This window comes from Protomyctophum parallelum (genome assembly GCF_964188405.1).
Source record: "Protomyctophum parallelum genome assembly, chromosome: 15".
NCBI classification, from domain to species: Eukaryota; Metazoa; Chordata; class Actinopteri; order Myctophiformes; family Myctophidae; genus Protomyctophum; species Protomyctophum parallelum.
The window spans coordinates 23,548,716-23,561,971 of NC_139710.1; the positions used below are offsets into that span (position 1 = coordinate 23,548,716).

The 13,256-nt window shown below is 44.1% G+C and overlaps 1 protein-coding gene across 3 annotated transcripts in view; it reads left to right on the plus strand.

Annotated features, from left to right (window-relative positions):
• The window catches only part of zfr (zinc finger RNA binding protein), a 28,211-nt gene that overhangs the window by 2,295 nt on the left and 12,660 nt on the right, over positions 1-13,256 (plus strand). For all 3 annotated transcript variants that reach the window (XM_083784963.1, XM_083784964.1, XM_083784965.1), the window contains exons 3-9: positions 1,302-1,581; positions 6,044-6,182; positions 6,730-6,951; positions 7,359-7,421; positions 8,889-9,133; positions 9,962-10,177; positions 11,482-11,821. In XM_083784963.1, coding sequence (XP_083641089.1) covers positions 1,302-1,581; positions 6,044-6,182; positions 6,730-6,951; positions 7,359-7,421; positions 8,889-9,133; positions 9,962-10,177; positions 11,482-11,821 — 1,505 coding nt within the window. The remainder of the gene's footprint in view (positions 1-1,301; positions 1,582-6,043; positions 6,183-6,729; positions 6,952-7,358; positions 7,422-8,888; positions 9,134-9,961; positions 10,178-11,481; positions 11,822-13,256) is intronic.

Below are 13,256 nucleotides of genomic sequence, written 5' to 3' on the forward strand. Positions count from 1 at the left end.
TTCAATAATAACTATTAGAAGGTGTAATGGGTCACACTGCAAACGATGAGGAAACATTATTTAACTTATAAACAATTGGTAACAATTCACGAGTGCTAACCAGTTATTACATACATAGTTATTGCATAAATGTTATGCACCATCAAATATAATACAATTTGAGGCCAAAGTCAAATTACATTTCTGAACTTGTTTAAAAGCCTTAGATGTCACATTTCGTATAGTTTTTATTTCATGAATAATATTTGAAATTTGGCAAATTTCTTATCATTTCTACATGCAGGATGGCATTTATAATGCATCCAGCATCGCTTGAATAATTGTTACCGGTTCTCGGCGCGTCCGACTCTCCGTCGCCCGGCAACAGTTTGCTTCCGCATTGGTGACATCATTGATTATTTTACCTCCGTCCACACAGCGGCATTTATCTCTGAATTGAGGCTCAGATTGTTATCGTACAAAACATGTTTTAGGAGCTCAATAAAAAGAACGTGCAGTACCGTATCAACGCTTGTGATAAAAACACAAGCGAGTGCCCTAGAAATGATTGCTTGTTACTTCCGGGTCATCAAATCAGCTGGTGGCTCTTCGTGGCAATTTGCGACAAAAACTTGATATTAAATGTGCTGCTGAAGGAGTTGATAAGAAACTGACACATTTTCCATGCTCAGCTGGCTGTTTGCTGCAATGGCAACAAGGGAGCTATTGGACAAATGTGGAAGAACCCCAGGAAGTGGTCTGAATTATTAACTGGCTAATTCAGACAAAATGCCTCCCACTCGTCAGAGATACCAAAGCACTTACCAAACACATTAATAGGCTTTAAGGATGAGCAGTGAGCCATTGCAGTGTGTAAATGTTATTATATTAATTGCATGATGGCGTCTGGCTTCAGTGGTTAACCTGTGTTACTCGGGTTCGCGTTGTCTTAAGTAACTTGTTGTTTAAAGAACAACAAACCGTTGGTACATAGATATTGTGCGGACACTTTGAAGTCCTAAATCACAAACTGGTTGCCTGAGAGAACACCAGTTAAAGGTATATTCAGTGATTTCACTTAATTCAAATATCACTTATTTTTTTGTTTTGTGATAATCCTCTCTACTATAGAGTGTGCTGACCATATAAGGAGTTCCTCCCTGTCCCCAGTTAACCCCTGGCGGTCAAAAAACCTTAGGTTTCGTTTTTGACTCTATCCTAATTGGACGAAAGGCTTTGGGTCCCAGCCAAAAACGAAACCTAAGGTTTTTTGAGTGAAATCACTGAATATACCTTTAATACCTACTCCTGTTTCCTTCCAGTCAGCAGCCAGGAGCCGGGGTAGCCTACACTCATCCAACAACGGTTGCCAGCTATACCGTACACCAGGCCCCGGTGGCGGCTCATACCGTGGCGGCCGCCTATGCCCCCACCGCTGCCACCGTAGCTGTACGGCAGGCACCGGTGTCTGTGGCGGCCGCCACGGCAGCGGCGTACGGAGGGTACCAGCCCGCACACGCGGCAACGGACTACAGCGCCTATGCCCAGCGTCAAGCTGAAGTCCCTCCACCCCCACCTCCAGTCACCTCTCAGAACTACCAGGTAAAGTCCCCTGCACCGTATCATCTGTATGTAAATGAATAAAAAAAAATAAGGGTGTGCATGGGTTTATCAAAAGAGGATTTTTTTATAGATATTTTTTATCCCACGATTTTGTAACCCATTTTTCACCCCTGTGTCAATCATCTAATGACTCTACACACCCTCCGCCAACCTGGGGAGAGCAACAGACTTGAACTCATGCTTCCTAGTTCCTTCATGCCTGAGTGTCCAAGTTGCTCCTTTGCACCTGACAGGGGGGAGTTTCCCTCGTTGGACATAGCGCGTGGAAGGAACACGTTATTCCAACCAGTTCCTTTCCCCTCCATCAGGCGCCCCGGCTGGCCAGGGGGAGGCAGTTTAGAGACCAGGATTACTGCTTGTTTTTTGTGAGGGTACCTACTAAGGCTGCAACTAACGATTAATTTCATAATCGATTCATCGGCCGATTATTTAAACGATGAATTCGATGAATCGGATTATGGCACCTTTTTGCAATTACTTAAACAAATTAGCTTCAAATTATTTTAGGCATGTTGTAACTAACAATAAAGACAATAAAAATGAATACTCATTCAAAATTAATATTTTACCCCCTTTTTTATCCAATTTGATTTCATTGCCATTCCTACTTGTAATGATACTGTAATCTGTAATGTTGACCGTGTATAGCTGACTTGTCTCTTTCCATTTCTATCTCTGGGACCCCAATTTTTAATTTCTATGGTAAAAATCAATTTTGAGAGTCCATTTGGTTCCATTTTTGCACTCTCTGTTACAGACCCTTTAGGGTCCACTTGGTTTACTTCCTAACTATCTATAATGTAGCTGGAACTCCCACTATGAGAACCACTGTCCTACACAGTCTGTGTGGGCACGCACGCACACACACACACACACACACACACACACACACACACACACACACACACACACACACACACACACACACACACTGTGCAGTATGCACACAAGTTACAAGTAGCATGCTAGCTGACAGGGGAAACCGTTCTTATTTAGCAGCCATATTGGCATGTTCTCTAGGGTCTAGGCTCTAGTATCACATATTGCCAAAGTTAAACAGCACTGAATAAACCATTGTTAAGCAAAAACGTTCACGGAGATTTTTGCCCTGTGCCCACTTCAATGCGCTGCTGTGATTACACAGGTGGAACAAATGAGGAGCTAACGATCGTTAGCAAGCTACACTGCTAGTGCTCAGCCAGCCTGCATGCTCACAGATTCAGACATTGTGGAGCATTTTTTGTCATAAGACAAACAAATATGGACAGTGGCCGTGCTCACAAATGCCATGTTTTGGGACCTGTTTGGGGCATTTTGCAACCGGTTGATGAGTTTGCAGATCAGCAGATCATCGCAGCCACAGAGCCACTTGGCTGACGCTCACGCTCTCCCTCTGTGTGTGTGTGTGTGTGTGTGTGTGTGTGTGTGTGTGGGGGGGGGGGGGGGAGACTGAAGTTGGGAGAGAGAGGGGTAGATGCGTAGCGGAGCGCTCTGGTCACGTTCAAGACAATCTTGTGTTGTGTTTATACCGACCCGTTGCATATTGTTCGTTCAGCCTAGTGCCGTTACTGAACGGTAAAAAGAAAGCAGCTTTACGTTACATTTTAAGGTTGGAAAACACCCGCGATAAAAATCAATAAGATAATTCGTTGGCAACGAATTTAATTATCGATTTTTATCGATTTAATCGATTCGTTGTTGTAGCCTTAGTACCTACCCTAGAGGACACGGGGAGAACATGCAAACTCCACACAGAAAGGCCCTTTCGCCAACCCCGCCTTCGGGTATGGGCACTGATGACGTGCCGCCAGCACCCACAGTGTCCCGAGCGGGAATCGAACCCAGGACCTTATAGCTGTGAGGCGACAGCACTACCAACTGTGCCACCGTGCCCCCTTCAAAAGAGGATTTTAACTAATTATTTGACTGCCATATTTCTGGCTGCGTTTAGTCACTGCCAGTCTTTTTGAGGGCCTCAAATGCATGGCTTTTGAAGATTACGTCATCTGTCAGCCAAGTCTATGGGATTTGTAATGTTTGTTTGGAGCACTTAACGGTACTTTAAACCTAGCATTTCTCTTTTGGACGTGCACTTTAGCCTTGGGCAACAATATGAATGGCGCTTGCCATGTTGAAGCATTGTGATCTTGTAGATGGGCTATTCTGTATTAAAAGCAGCATAGAAAATCACAAGCTTTTACTCACATTTCAAAACGTCATTGTCCTTCAAAATGAACATGATCCTGTGCTTGTGACATCCCGTGAAAGGGGTCTAATGCATTCTGCTGACAGCATAGATAACTAGACGTGCAATAAAGGGCAACAGTCGGCGTGTGTGCAAATTATACAGTACAATATGAATGAATATCTACAAATTATATTCATGAATTAACTTTGGTTATTTACTAGAAACACTGACTGTTTGTCAATTGATTTAAGAAGTGCTTTTCCAGTCAGAACTTAAGACAGATTGAAATAAGCTGTGATTCAGTACATACTGTGCTTTTTATATTGTCCTTTCAAAATTGCCTTCTGGTATCCAGATGCTTCAGTTATTACAAATAGCAGCTGAATTGCAGCAGATTAATCCCCTCTTCTTTACTCTATGCACGATTATCGGTAATACTAATATCCCATTACCGATTATTTGCATGGTCAAATGGATGGATACTGATATTGACAGGTTTCCAATGGGGTTTACCTTGCAGCTGTTGTACAGTAAATGTGATTCTGGCTCCAGGTTTTTATATATTGCCCATTTTCTGTGCCTTTTGCCTTTTATTCATGGTGGAAAGTGGAGATGGGCAGGAAACCAGTAGTATTGTGTCAAACTAGGGGGGGTTTCATGATTGATATAAGTATTAGTTGGCCTAATTCAAAGCCCTTAGCTTGACACATGACATGCTTCTTAAAGCATAATTAAAAATGTATTTATTTTTGCCTTGTAGGTTTTTAATGGTACTCCAACTTTCAACCCCTGAATTTACCATGATCCAAAATTTATAAAATTCTGTCATTTGGATCATACAAAAACCTTGGACGATTACTATTGGGTCTTTTTTGGGTCAGGACCTTTTTGAGTGGTGCAACCACTCCTGTGTGTGTGTGTGTGTGTGTGTGTGGGGCTGTGTCCCTGGGGCTGATCACGGAAATATGTTTTCACCACCAAGCGTTTTGGTGGCTCGCCGGAACCTGCCCGGCCCCCTGAGCGCGTTCCTGGGGGTCTGGATGTTCCGGGGACCCCCACACGGTAACTCTGTCATTTCTTGACCGTTTCGGACATGGGGCGGCTCGCCCGGAACAGGTCTGGAAGTTCCGGGGACCCCCACACGGAGTTTCACCACTCTGTTTAAAAAAAGGGCCCTATAGGCCAGTCAATCTAAGCTAAAAATCACACCCGTATGAACTAACTCCTCACCACTCTGCCTACACACTTCCACTAGGTTTGAGCATAGATATATAATGGAGACGGCACTGGGATTCCTCTCCCATCCAGTGCTGTCTCTATTATTTATATATGTATGCCCAAACCGAGTGGAAGTGTGTAGGGTGAGTGGCGAGGTGCTAGTTTCAAAAAGGGGGTTGGGGAGAGAGATGGCGAGTGACTTGCAGAGCAAAGCTCGTCGGGTACGGGACTCGAATGTGCTTTCAGGCTGCACCAGGAGCCCAGACATCCAGACCGATGGGCCGTTTTTTTTATTTTTATTGATGGGGTACAGTAATTCGACAAAAGACATGTGGCAAAGGCAGACGGGCTCGGGACTCGAACCCGTGACACGCCGACAGGCTGGTTTACTGGCTGGACCGCTCAGCCCAGGATATTGCATTTTTAAGGCAGACTTTGCTAAATACTGATTACGATGACAACCGATTCATCGATTCACGATCATCCACCCTTAATTAAACTGATATGTTTTACTTGTGGTCGTCTATTTCTATTATATACCGTGTAGCCTACCCTGATTTGAAGGTTTATTCGCCTCATCATAGTTTTATATAATGCATATTCAAATGTGGAAAAACTGTTTGTTGTCATTTGGCATTCTTATAACTAATAGTTTTATAAAGGGTGGAAAAGCCTTCACACAAGATGCTTTGGCTACCGTAGGCTGTTAGACACTTGTGAGGGTGAGGAGTACAATTGGCTTGTTTTGACAATGGTACAATTCCCCATGTTCATCAGTGGTGAGTGACCATGCATTGCAAAGACTAGTATGTACTATTAAGTGTATAGTAAAAGCTGTCTCATTTGCCAACGAGGGAACAATAAAATCAAGGGAAAAGCTGCCATTGAGAGTTTTTCCTTTTCTTTTTTTTTCTCCTTTCTTTCCTTATGGCCGATTGTGTCGGATATTGGTTGTTTGACTGTGCTATGAAACCTAGCAGAGTTTGGTTTTCAAATGGCCTGTACTCTGACATTGCTTGTGTTTGCCTTCCGCAGGACACGTATTCGTATGTGCGGTCCACAGCTCCGGCTGTTGCTTATGACCCCAAGCAGTACTACCAACAGCCCATCGCTACGTCGGCTGTGGCTGCCGCACAGCCCCAGCCCACAGTGGGAGAGTCCTACTATCAGACAGGTACGCTCAACAACGCGCCACCGCACTCGTCTTCCTAGAGCTGTGCTTCTCGAGCTTTGGTAAACTTTGATGACCTCCAGCTTGGTGTGCATTATTAGGCTATGGACAAGCATAACTCTGAAGAGTGTACACATGGAAGCAAATCAATGCGCTTACATTTGTGGGTTCTGTGCCCCCCCTAGTGTGAAGTGATTTAACCCATTTTGGGCGGGAACCCCTTTTTGGTGTTGGCATTATGCAATGCTTTAGATATTGAAAAATAGCATATCTACAAGCTCATAGCGTGCCACCGAGTGGCGCGCTACGAGCTTGTAGGTCTGCTATTTTTGAAAAATCGAAGAACGACTGACATGGAAACATAGCTTTTTCAGAAAACTCAGGATGTAGAAGACATTTTTAGAATCCGATCTCGGGTCAGAATGTGTGGTCCTCGCGAAACGTGTAGAGATCTGCTACTTTTTGAACATGGTTTCACAATGACGTACATGCCCCAGTTTGTTGCCAGGGGCAGAACCAAGTGAAACGACTATTCCAATTCCCTCTATAGCCCCGAAACCGGCCTACACGCAAGGGCTGACGCCGTACACCCAGACCCAGCAGACGCGACAGGTGACCGCTATCAAGCCGGCCACACCCAGCCAGGCCGCCTCCACCTTCTCCATCTACCCGGTGTCGTCCACTGTGCAGCCCGTACCCGCTGCCGGAGCCTCCGTGGTGCCCTCGTACTCCCAGAGCCCCACCTACAGCACCAATGCTGTCACATACGCTGGTAAGGAAATGCCAGCGGTAACTAGGCAAACCGTCGCACTTATTACATAATCGCCTAATCACAATTATTTGAAATAATCAATCGATTCCTTTTTTCTTTTTTTTTTTGCATAATTGTCACAATCATGTTCATATGTTTTAAAAACTTTTGCTAAGTTGTGGAAAAGGCACGTTTTTAGTTTGTTGACTATTTCCACTATTTGAAGTGTAAATTCATTCAATGTCATTATTTTTGTCATATCTGCATTGTACCTTTTTTATTTTTATGAAAACAAATGGATTTTTTTAATGCAATTGAATCGTTAATCGCTATTTTTGGAGTGACAATCAATTGTGAAGTAATATGTCATGACCTAGCAGTATCTGTGGGGAAAGTTTTGTTAATCCAATTTCTACCCACATACTAAGCCTCCGTAGTGCCCTCGTACTCCCAGAGCCCCACCTACAGCACCAACGCTATCACATATTCTGGTAAGGAAATGCCAGCAGTAACTAGGCCTGTCACAATTGTTACATAATCGGCTAATGGCAATTATTTGAAATATTGTTTTGCATAATCGTCATAATCATATTCATATATTATCAAACATTTTCCTCAAATGTTGGAAACGGACAGATGTTTTAAGTATGCTATTCAATTATGTAATTTGTCATATCTGCACTGTGTACCTTTATTTTGTTTATGAATCCTAAAAACCAAACGGAAATGTAATGTTTTACATTTCTCTAATTTATCGCATATTAAACCCAAACTGCTGAATTTGAAAATGCATTTAATTGATAAAAAAAGCAGACCTAGACCAGACCCTGGGGACCCCCTCCCTAAGTAATTGGTTTTAACCCATTTTAGTCGGGAACCCCTTTTGGTGTTTTAAGCTAGTTATAATTTAGCTATTGAAAAATGGCAGATCTACAAGCTCATAGCGCGCTACGAGCTTATAGGTCTGCTATTTTTGAAAAATCGAAGACCGACTGACATAGAAACATAGCTTTTTCAGAAAACTGTCAGGATGTAGAAGACATTTTTTAGATGTCAAAATGCATAACATTTCATTGTTTGTTGGGTGGAAATCATTTAGAGGTCTGACTGCAAATTATTAAGCAGACCCACTACCCACACCATAGATTGATACCCACCTAAAAACTAAATTGGGTGCTATATGTCTTAGGGCCGATTCATACTCCTATTTTACCGCTGTTTCGGCGCTGTAGTGCCGAAATGATTTCGGCTCGTCAGGAATTTTCAGTAGCACCGAAGAGCCGACTTTAGGACGGTACCCGCCCCCCCCGAACCTCAAATGACGTCACATTGTAGGCTCTACAGAGCCGAACCGACTTTTATTCGGCTCTAAAATAGGAGTATGAATCGGCCCTAAGACTGTTACGGTAATTCAATTAAAAGTTATTTATTTACTTTTACATGTTAACTTATTGCAACACGTTTGCTTTAACCCATTTTGGACTTAAAAACGCCTTCTAAATACTGACCTAAGTTGTAACTTCAAATATTTATATAGCGGCATCAAAAATGTAATTTTTTTTAATACTGTACAGAACCCCAAAAGGTGTTCCCGTCCAGAATGGTTAGAACACCAAAAGTGGTTCCTGCCCAGAATAGCTTAATACAATAAACTATTGGGCTGTCACTCGGTTTGCTTCCACGAAACTGTCTTCGGTTGACCATTATTCAACGTATGCAGGCAGTGTTGCATTGGGCGTAGATGCAGAATCTTGTCACTCAAAACAGTTGCGTTAGACTGTGCATTTAGGATTGAAGATGTCTAAAGGTCACAGCTGTGAAACACTTAATTTAATTTCTTTCTGAAAATCTGTGGCTTGCAGAATTAGACTTGTAGGTCTTTACAAATGATATGGTTATATGATTTGACTGCATTTCATCATCACTTGCCCGTCTGCCTCGCCTCCTGCCCACCGTAGGTACGTCTTACTCGGGCTACGAGGCTGCTGTGTACTCTGCTGCCTCTTCGTATTACCAGCAGCAGCAACAGCAGCAGCAGCAGAAGCAGGCGGTGGCCGCCGTGGCCGCCACGGCAGCGTGGACGGGCAGCACCTTCACCAAGAAGCCGCCCTTCCAGAGCAAGCAGCTCCGCCCCAAGCAGCCGCCGAAACCCCCTCAGATACACTACTGCGACGTGTGTAAGATCAGCTGTGCCGGCCCGCAGGTGAGCATACTCCACATGTTGGGGTCTTTGGTCTTTGCCGTGTAGACCGGAGGGAATTTTAAGCACTTTAACCACACCGCCCTATTTTTCAAGCGTGTCCAACATGTAAAAAAAGAAAAAAAGCGTTTTTGTTTAGTTTTTTAGTACCTCTTAAAATCTGTATATAAATTCTACATTTACACTCGGGTAACATACTTTGCAGTGGGGGGGGGGGGGGGGGGGGGGCATTTTCACTCCCGTTCTCTCTAGTTCAATACGAAAGCACAGAAGTTGAATTGTAAATTGCAGTAGGGCTGTCCCCGACTAAGGATTTGTATAGTCTAAATATTGTATTATTCCACTAGGTCTGTGGGGGACATAAACACATTTGAACATTCTGACTGTTCAAATATCCAATGTGCATGTGGAGTGTGTCTGCCTGTGTGGCAATGTGCCACTGCCTGTGACTTGAATCGCACAGTGCGCTGGCCTGATAGACTCCAGAAAAAAATTAAATATATATATTTTGTTTGAACAACTGAGAGGCTTGTCATAAGTCCGATTGAGCACAGCAGGTGAGATTGAGATTCTGGAGTATCAGGCCAGCGCACTGTGCGATTCAAGTCACAGGCAGTGGCACATTGCCACACAGGCAGACACACTCCACATGCACATTGGAGATTTGAGACCCGTTCCGATCGATTATTCGACTAATCGAGGTCAGCCCTAAATTGCAGTTGCGATCAAATGACTCGATGCATGATTCGATGGCCTGCATTCCAAGTCCTACATCTCAAATGAAGAATGGTAAACCTCCCCTGCCCTCTCTCTCTCTCTCTCTCCAACCAGACATACAAGGAGCACCTGGAGGGCCAGAAGCACAAGAAGAAGGAAGCGGCCCTCAAGGTGTCTCAGAGCAGCACCAGCAGCAGCAGCAGCAGCAGTGGAGGAACCGGCGGCTCTGCCCGTGGCGTCCAGAACCAGCTCCGCTGTGAGCTCTGTGACGTCTCCTGCACCGGAGCCGACGCCTACGCCGCACACATCCGCGGGGCCAAGCATCAGAAGGTAAATGGGGGGCCTCGTCATGTTATCCCGTTCTGACCCGAGATCAGATTCTAAAAAAAATGTCTTCGACATCCTGACAGTTTTTCATTCTGACCCGAGATCAGATTCTAAAAAAAAAATGTCTTCGACATCCTGACAGTTTTTCATTTTGACCCGAGATCAGATTCTAAAAAAAGTTCTTCTACGTCCTGACAGTTTTTCATTCTGACCCGAGATCAGATTCTAAAAAAAATTCTTCTACGTCCTGACAGTTTTTCATTCTGACCCGAGATAAGATTCTAAAAAAATGTCTTCTACGTCCTGACAGTTTTTCATTCTGACCCGAGATCAGATTCTAAAAAAAAAAAATCTTCTACATCCCGACAGTTTTTCATTCTGACCCGAGATCAGATTCTAAAAGAAATGTCTTCTACATCCTGACAGTTTTTCATTCTGACCCAAGATCAGATTCTAAAAAAGTCAGTCGCTCTTCGATTTTTCAAAAATAGCAGACCTACAAGCTCGTAGCGCGCCACTCGGTGGCGCGCTATGAGCTTGTAGATCTGCTATTTTTCAATAGCTAAACACCAAAAGGGGTTCCCGCACAAAAAGGGTTATGCTCCCCTCCCAACCCATGTATACACACTTATTACTATCACGTATCATCCGCTCGCGCTCGCATAGATCAGTTCTTTTTGACAAGCCGACACCATTCTTGCATTGCTTGGTTTCAGGTGTTTTGGAAGGAAAGAATTGTAACGGATCATCTCTTTTCCTATATATTAAGTCGTATACAGTGTGGGACCGTGCCATCTTTTTTACAGATTCATAAGTCAGAAGGGGAACTTTAGATTGAATGCGTTTTGGTAACCAGAGCAAAGATGGCATGTGTGTTGCATGTTCTGTTCCCAATTCTGAGATTTATGGGAGCATTGGCTGTACTGTACACTGGAATGTATTACATCTGAATCAAAGCCACACAGAAAATCGGCATGAGGCTCATGCAATGGCCATCATGCTGCATAGGGTGGCAAATTAACAACAGCAGAGCTACCAACCTGCACACATTTTGTGTACCAACCACGCAATTCTAGGCGTATAGACACTTATAATTGCGTGGTTGGTACACAAAATGTGTGCAGGTTGGTAGCTCTGCAACAGTGACGAGTTGAATAGATGGATCGAGAAAATATAAATTTTTCAAGTGTCATAAACAAACGTTACAATACACAATAAAACGTCATTTAGAACGGCGTTTGGACGGCTGCTTTTAATGGCAAACCCCTAAACCATGTTGCTCTGCACCGTGTGCTCCGTTCCCCCAGGTGGTGAAGCTTCACACCAAGCTGGGGAAACCCATTCCCTCCACAGAGCCCAGCGTGGTCACCCAGACCTCCTCCTCCACCACGGCCGCCCCCAGTAAGACCCCCTCTTCTGGCCTGGGCAGCTCCAGCACCACCTCCTCCTCGTCCCTGTCCATGGCTACCTCCTCCGGTGCTTCCGCCTCCACCCACAACTCTTCCTACCTGAAGCCCGTCAACATAGTGAGCAGTGGCGGGGGTGGTGCCGGGGCGCTCGGCAAGAGCACGCTCGGCAACAGTCTGTCGTCCGCCAACTCCACCGGCCCCGTCAAGAAGGCCTCGGCCCCCAAGATCAACTTTGTCGGTTAGTAGGTCGCCGTCTCTCCTGATGTCAATATAGTCATTGTTCACCTTTGTTCATTCTGTGCTTTTGAAGCTGTAATCCTGTTTGATTATCATTTAGCTCTCCATTTAACCAGTCCAACCACATGAATCCTAGTGTCCCTATTTTGGGCGTGTCAGAAGTGGGCGAACATTCAGCAAAAAAAAACTGATAATTCATTTATATTGGCAATTTTCACCTAATAATGCTGAAAATGTGGACACCGGGTTGAAAGTGGTTCAAACACTCATCACTCATGAAGAAAGACTTTGCTGCTTTCCCAGAGAGCGTCTTTCGCTCAAAGGCTACATGCCAGGGTCTGGATAGGTCTGCCAACTTGTGTAGTGATGGACGGCAGCCGGTGTGTTACCAAACCAAACATTTCTTTCAAGTTTTGTGCCCTGTAGAATAACAACTCTATGACCTAGTACCGTACAGTCACATGGCCAACATGTCGGTGCTGAGTTCACTCCTAATCCTGGCCCCTGAAAATGGAAACGGTCATTGTATTCCTTTTTTTTTAATGTGATTTATTGCATTTGTAAAATTGTGTTTCTTTTTATTATTATAACTGTTTTTGCATGATCAACTGTTTTATTTGCAAATTCTTATTGGTTAACCCATTCTGACCTGAGATCAGATTCATACGAGGTTTCCGCCGGACACACACTGGTCTGATGAACCCATTCTGACCTGAGATCAGATTCTAAAAATGTCAGTCGCTCTTCGATTTTTCAAAAATAGCAGACCTACAAGCTCGTATTGCGCCACTCAGTGGCGCGATATGAGCTTTTCTGCTATTTTTAAATAGCTAAAGCATAACATGATGCTGACACCAAAATGGATGCCCGGTCAGAATGGGTTAATCAATTCGGATAGTTTTGGCTGTATATTTACAATTAGTGGCTGGGTGTTCACTAATGCTAATGTCTATGACAAGTTTACAGTAACCTTTGATTGAAAGATAAGGCCTGGCTGGCTACAATATAAGGATGAAGTCATTAGTGGACACTGGTTGATGCCATGCCATCCTGCTCTCCTTCTATAAGCTGCACAAAAATAAACCATAGCTGCATGTAGAGATAAATTGCCCGTAGAACTGAACAAATAAATAAAAATACTATATGTTGCTTTATTGACTTTACCTTGTGTGAATGTACTCATGGCACAAACTTTTCTGGTTGGTAATGGGTATGCAAGGCATATTAACCTACGACAGGGTTCCCCAATTAATTTTCCTCAAGGGCCATATTTTAACTACGGTACCAGGCTGGGGGCCGAGTCGGCACGCGTGAGGTCGAGGTCTTGCCCTGAAATTAATGTTCAGGGCAAGACCCCATTTGAAAAGGACCCCCAGTTTGACATGCAGAGGCTACTGACCCCAATTTAATGCCATTTATATCTGGGACCCCCCCCC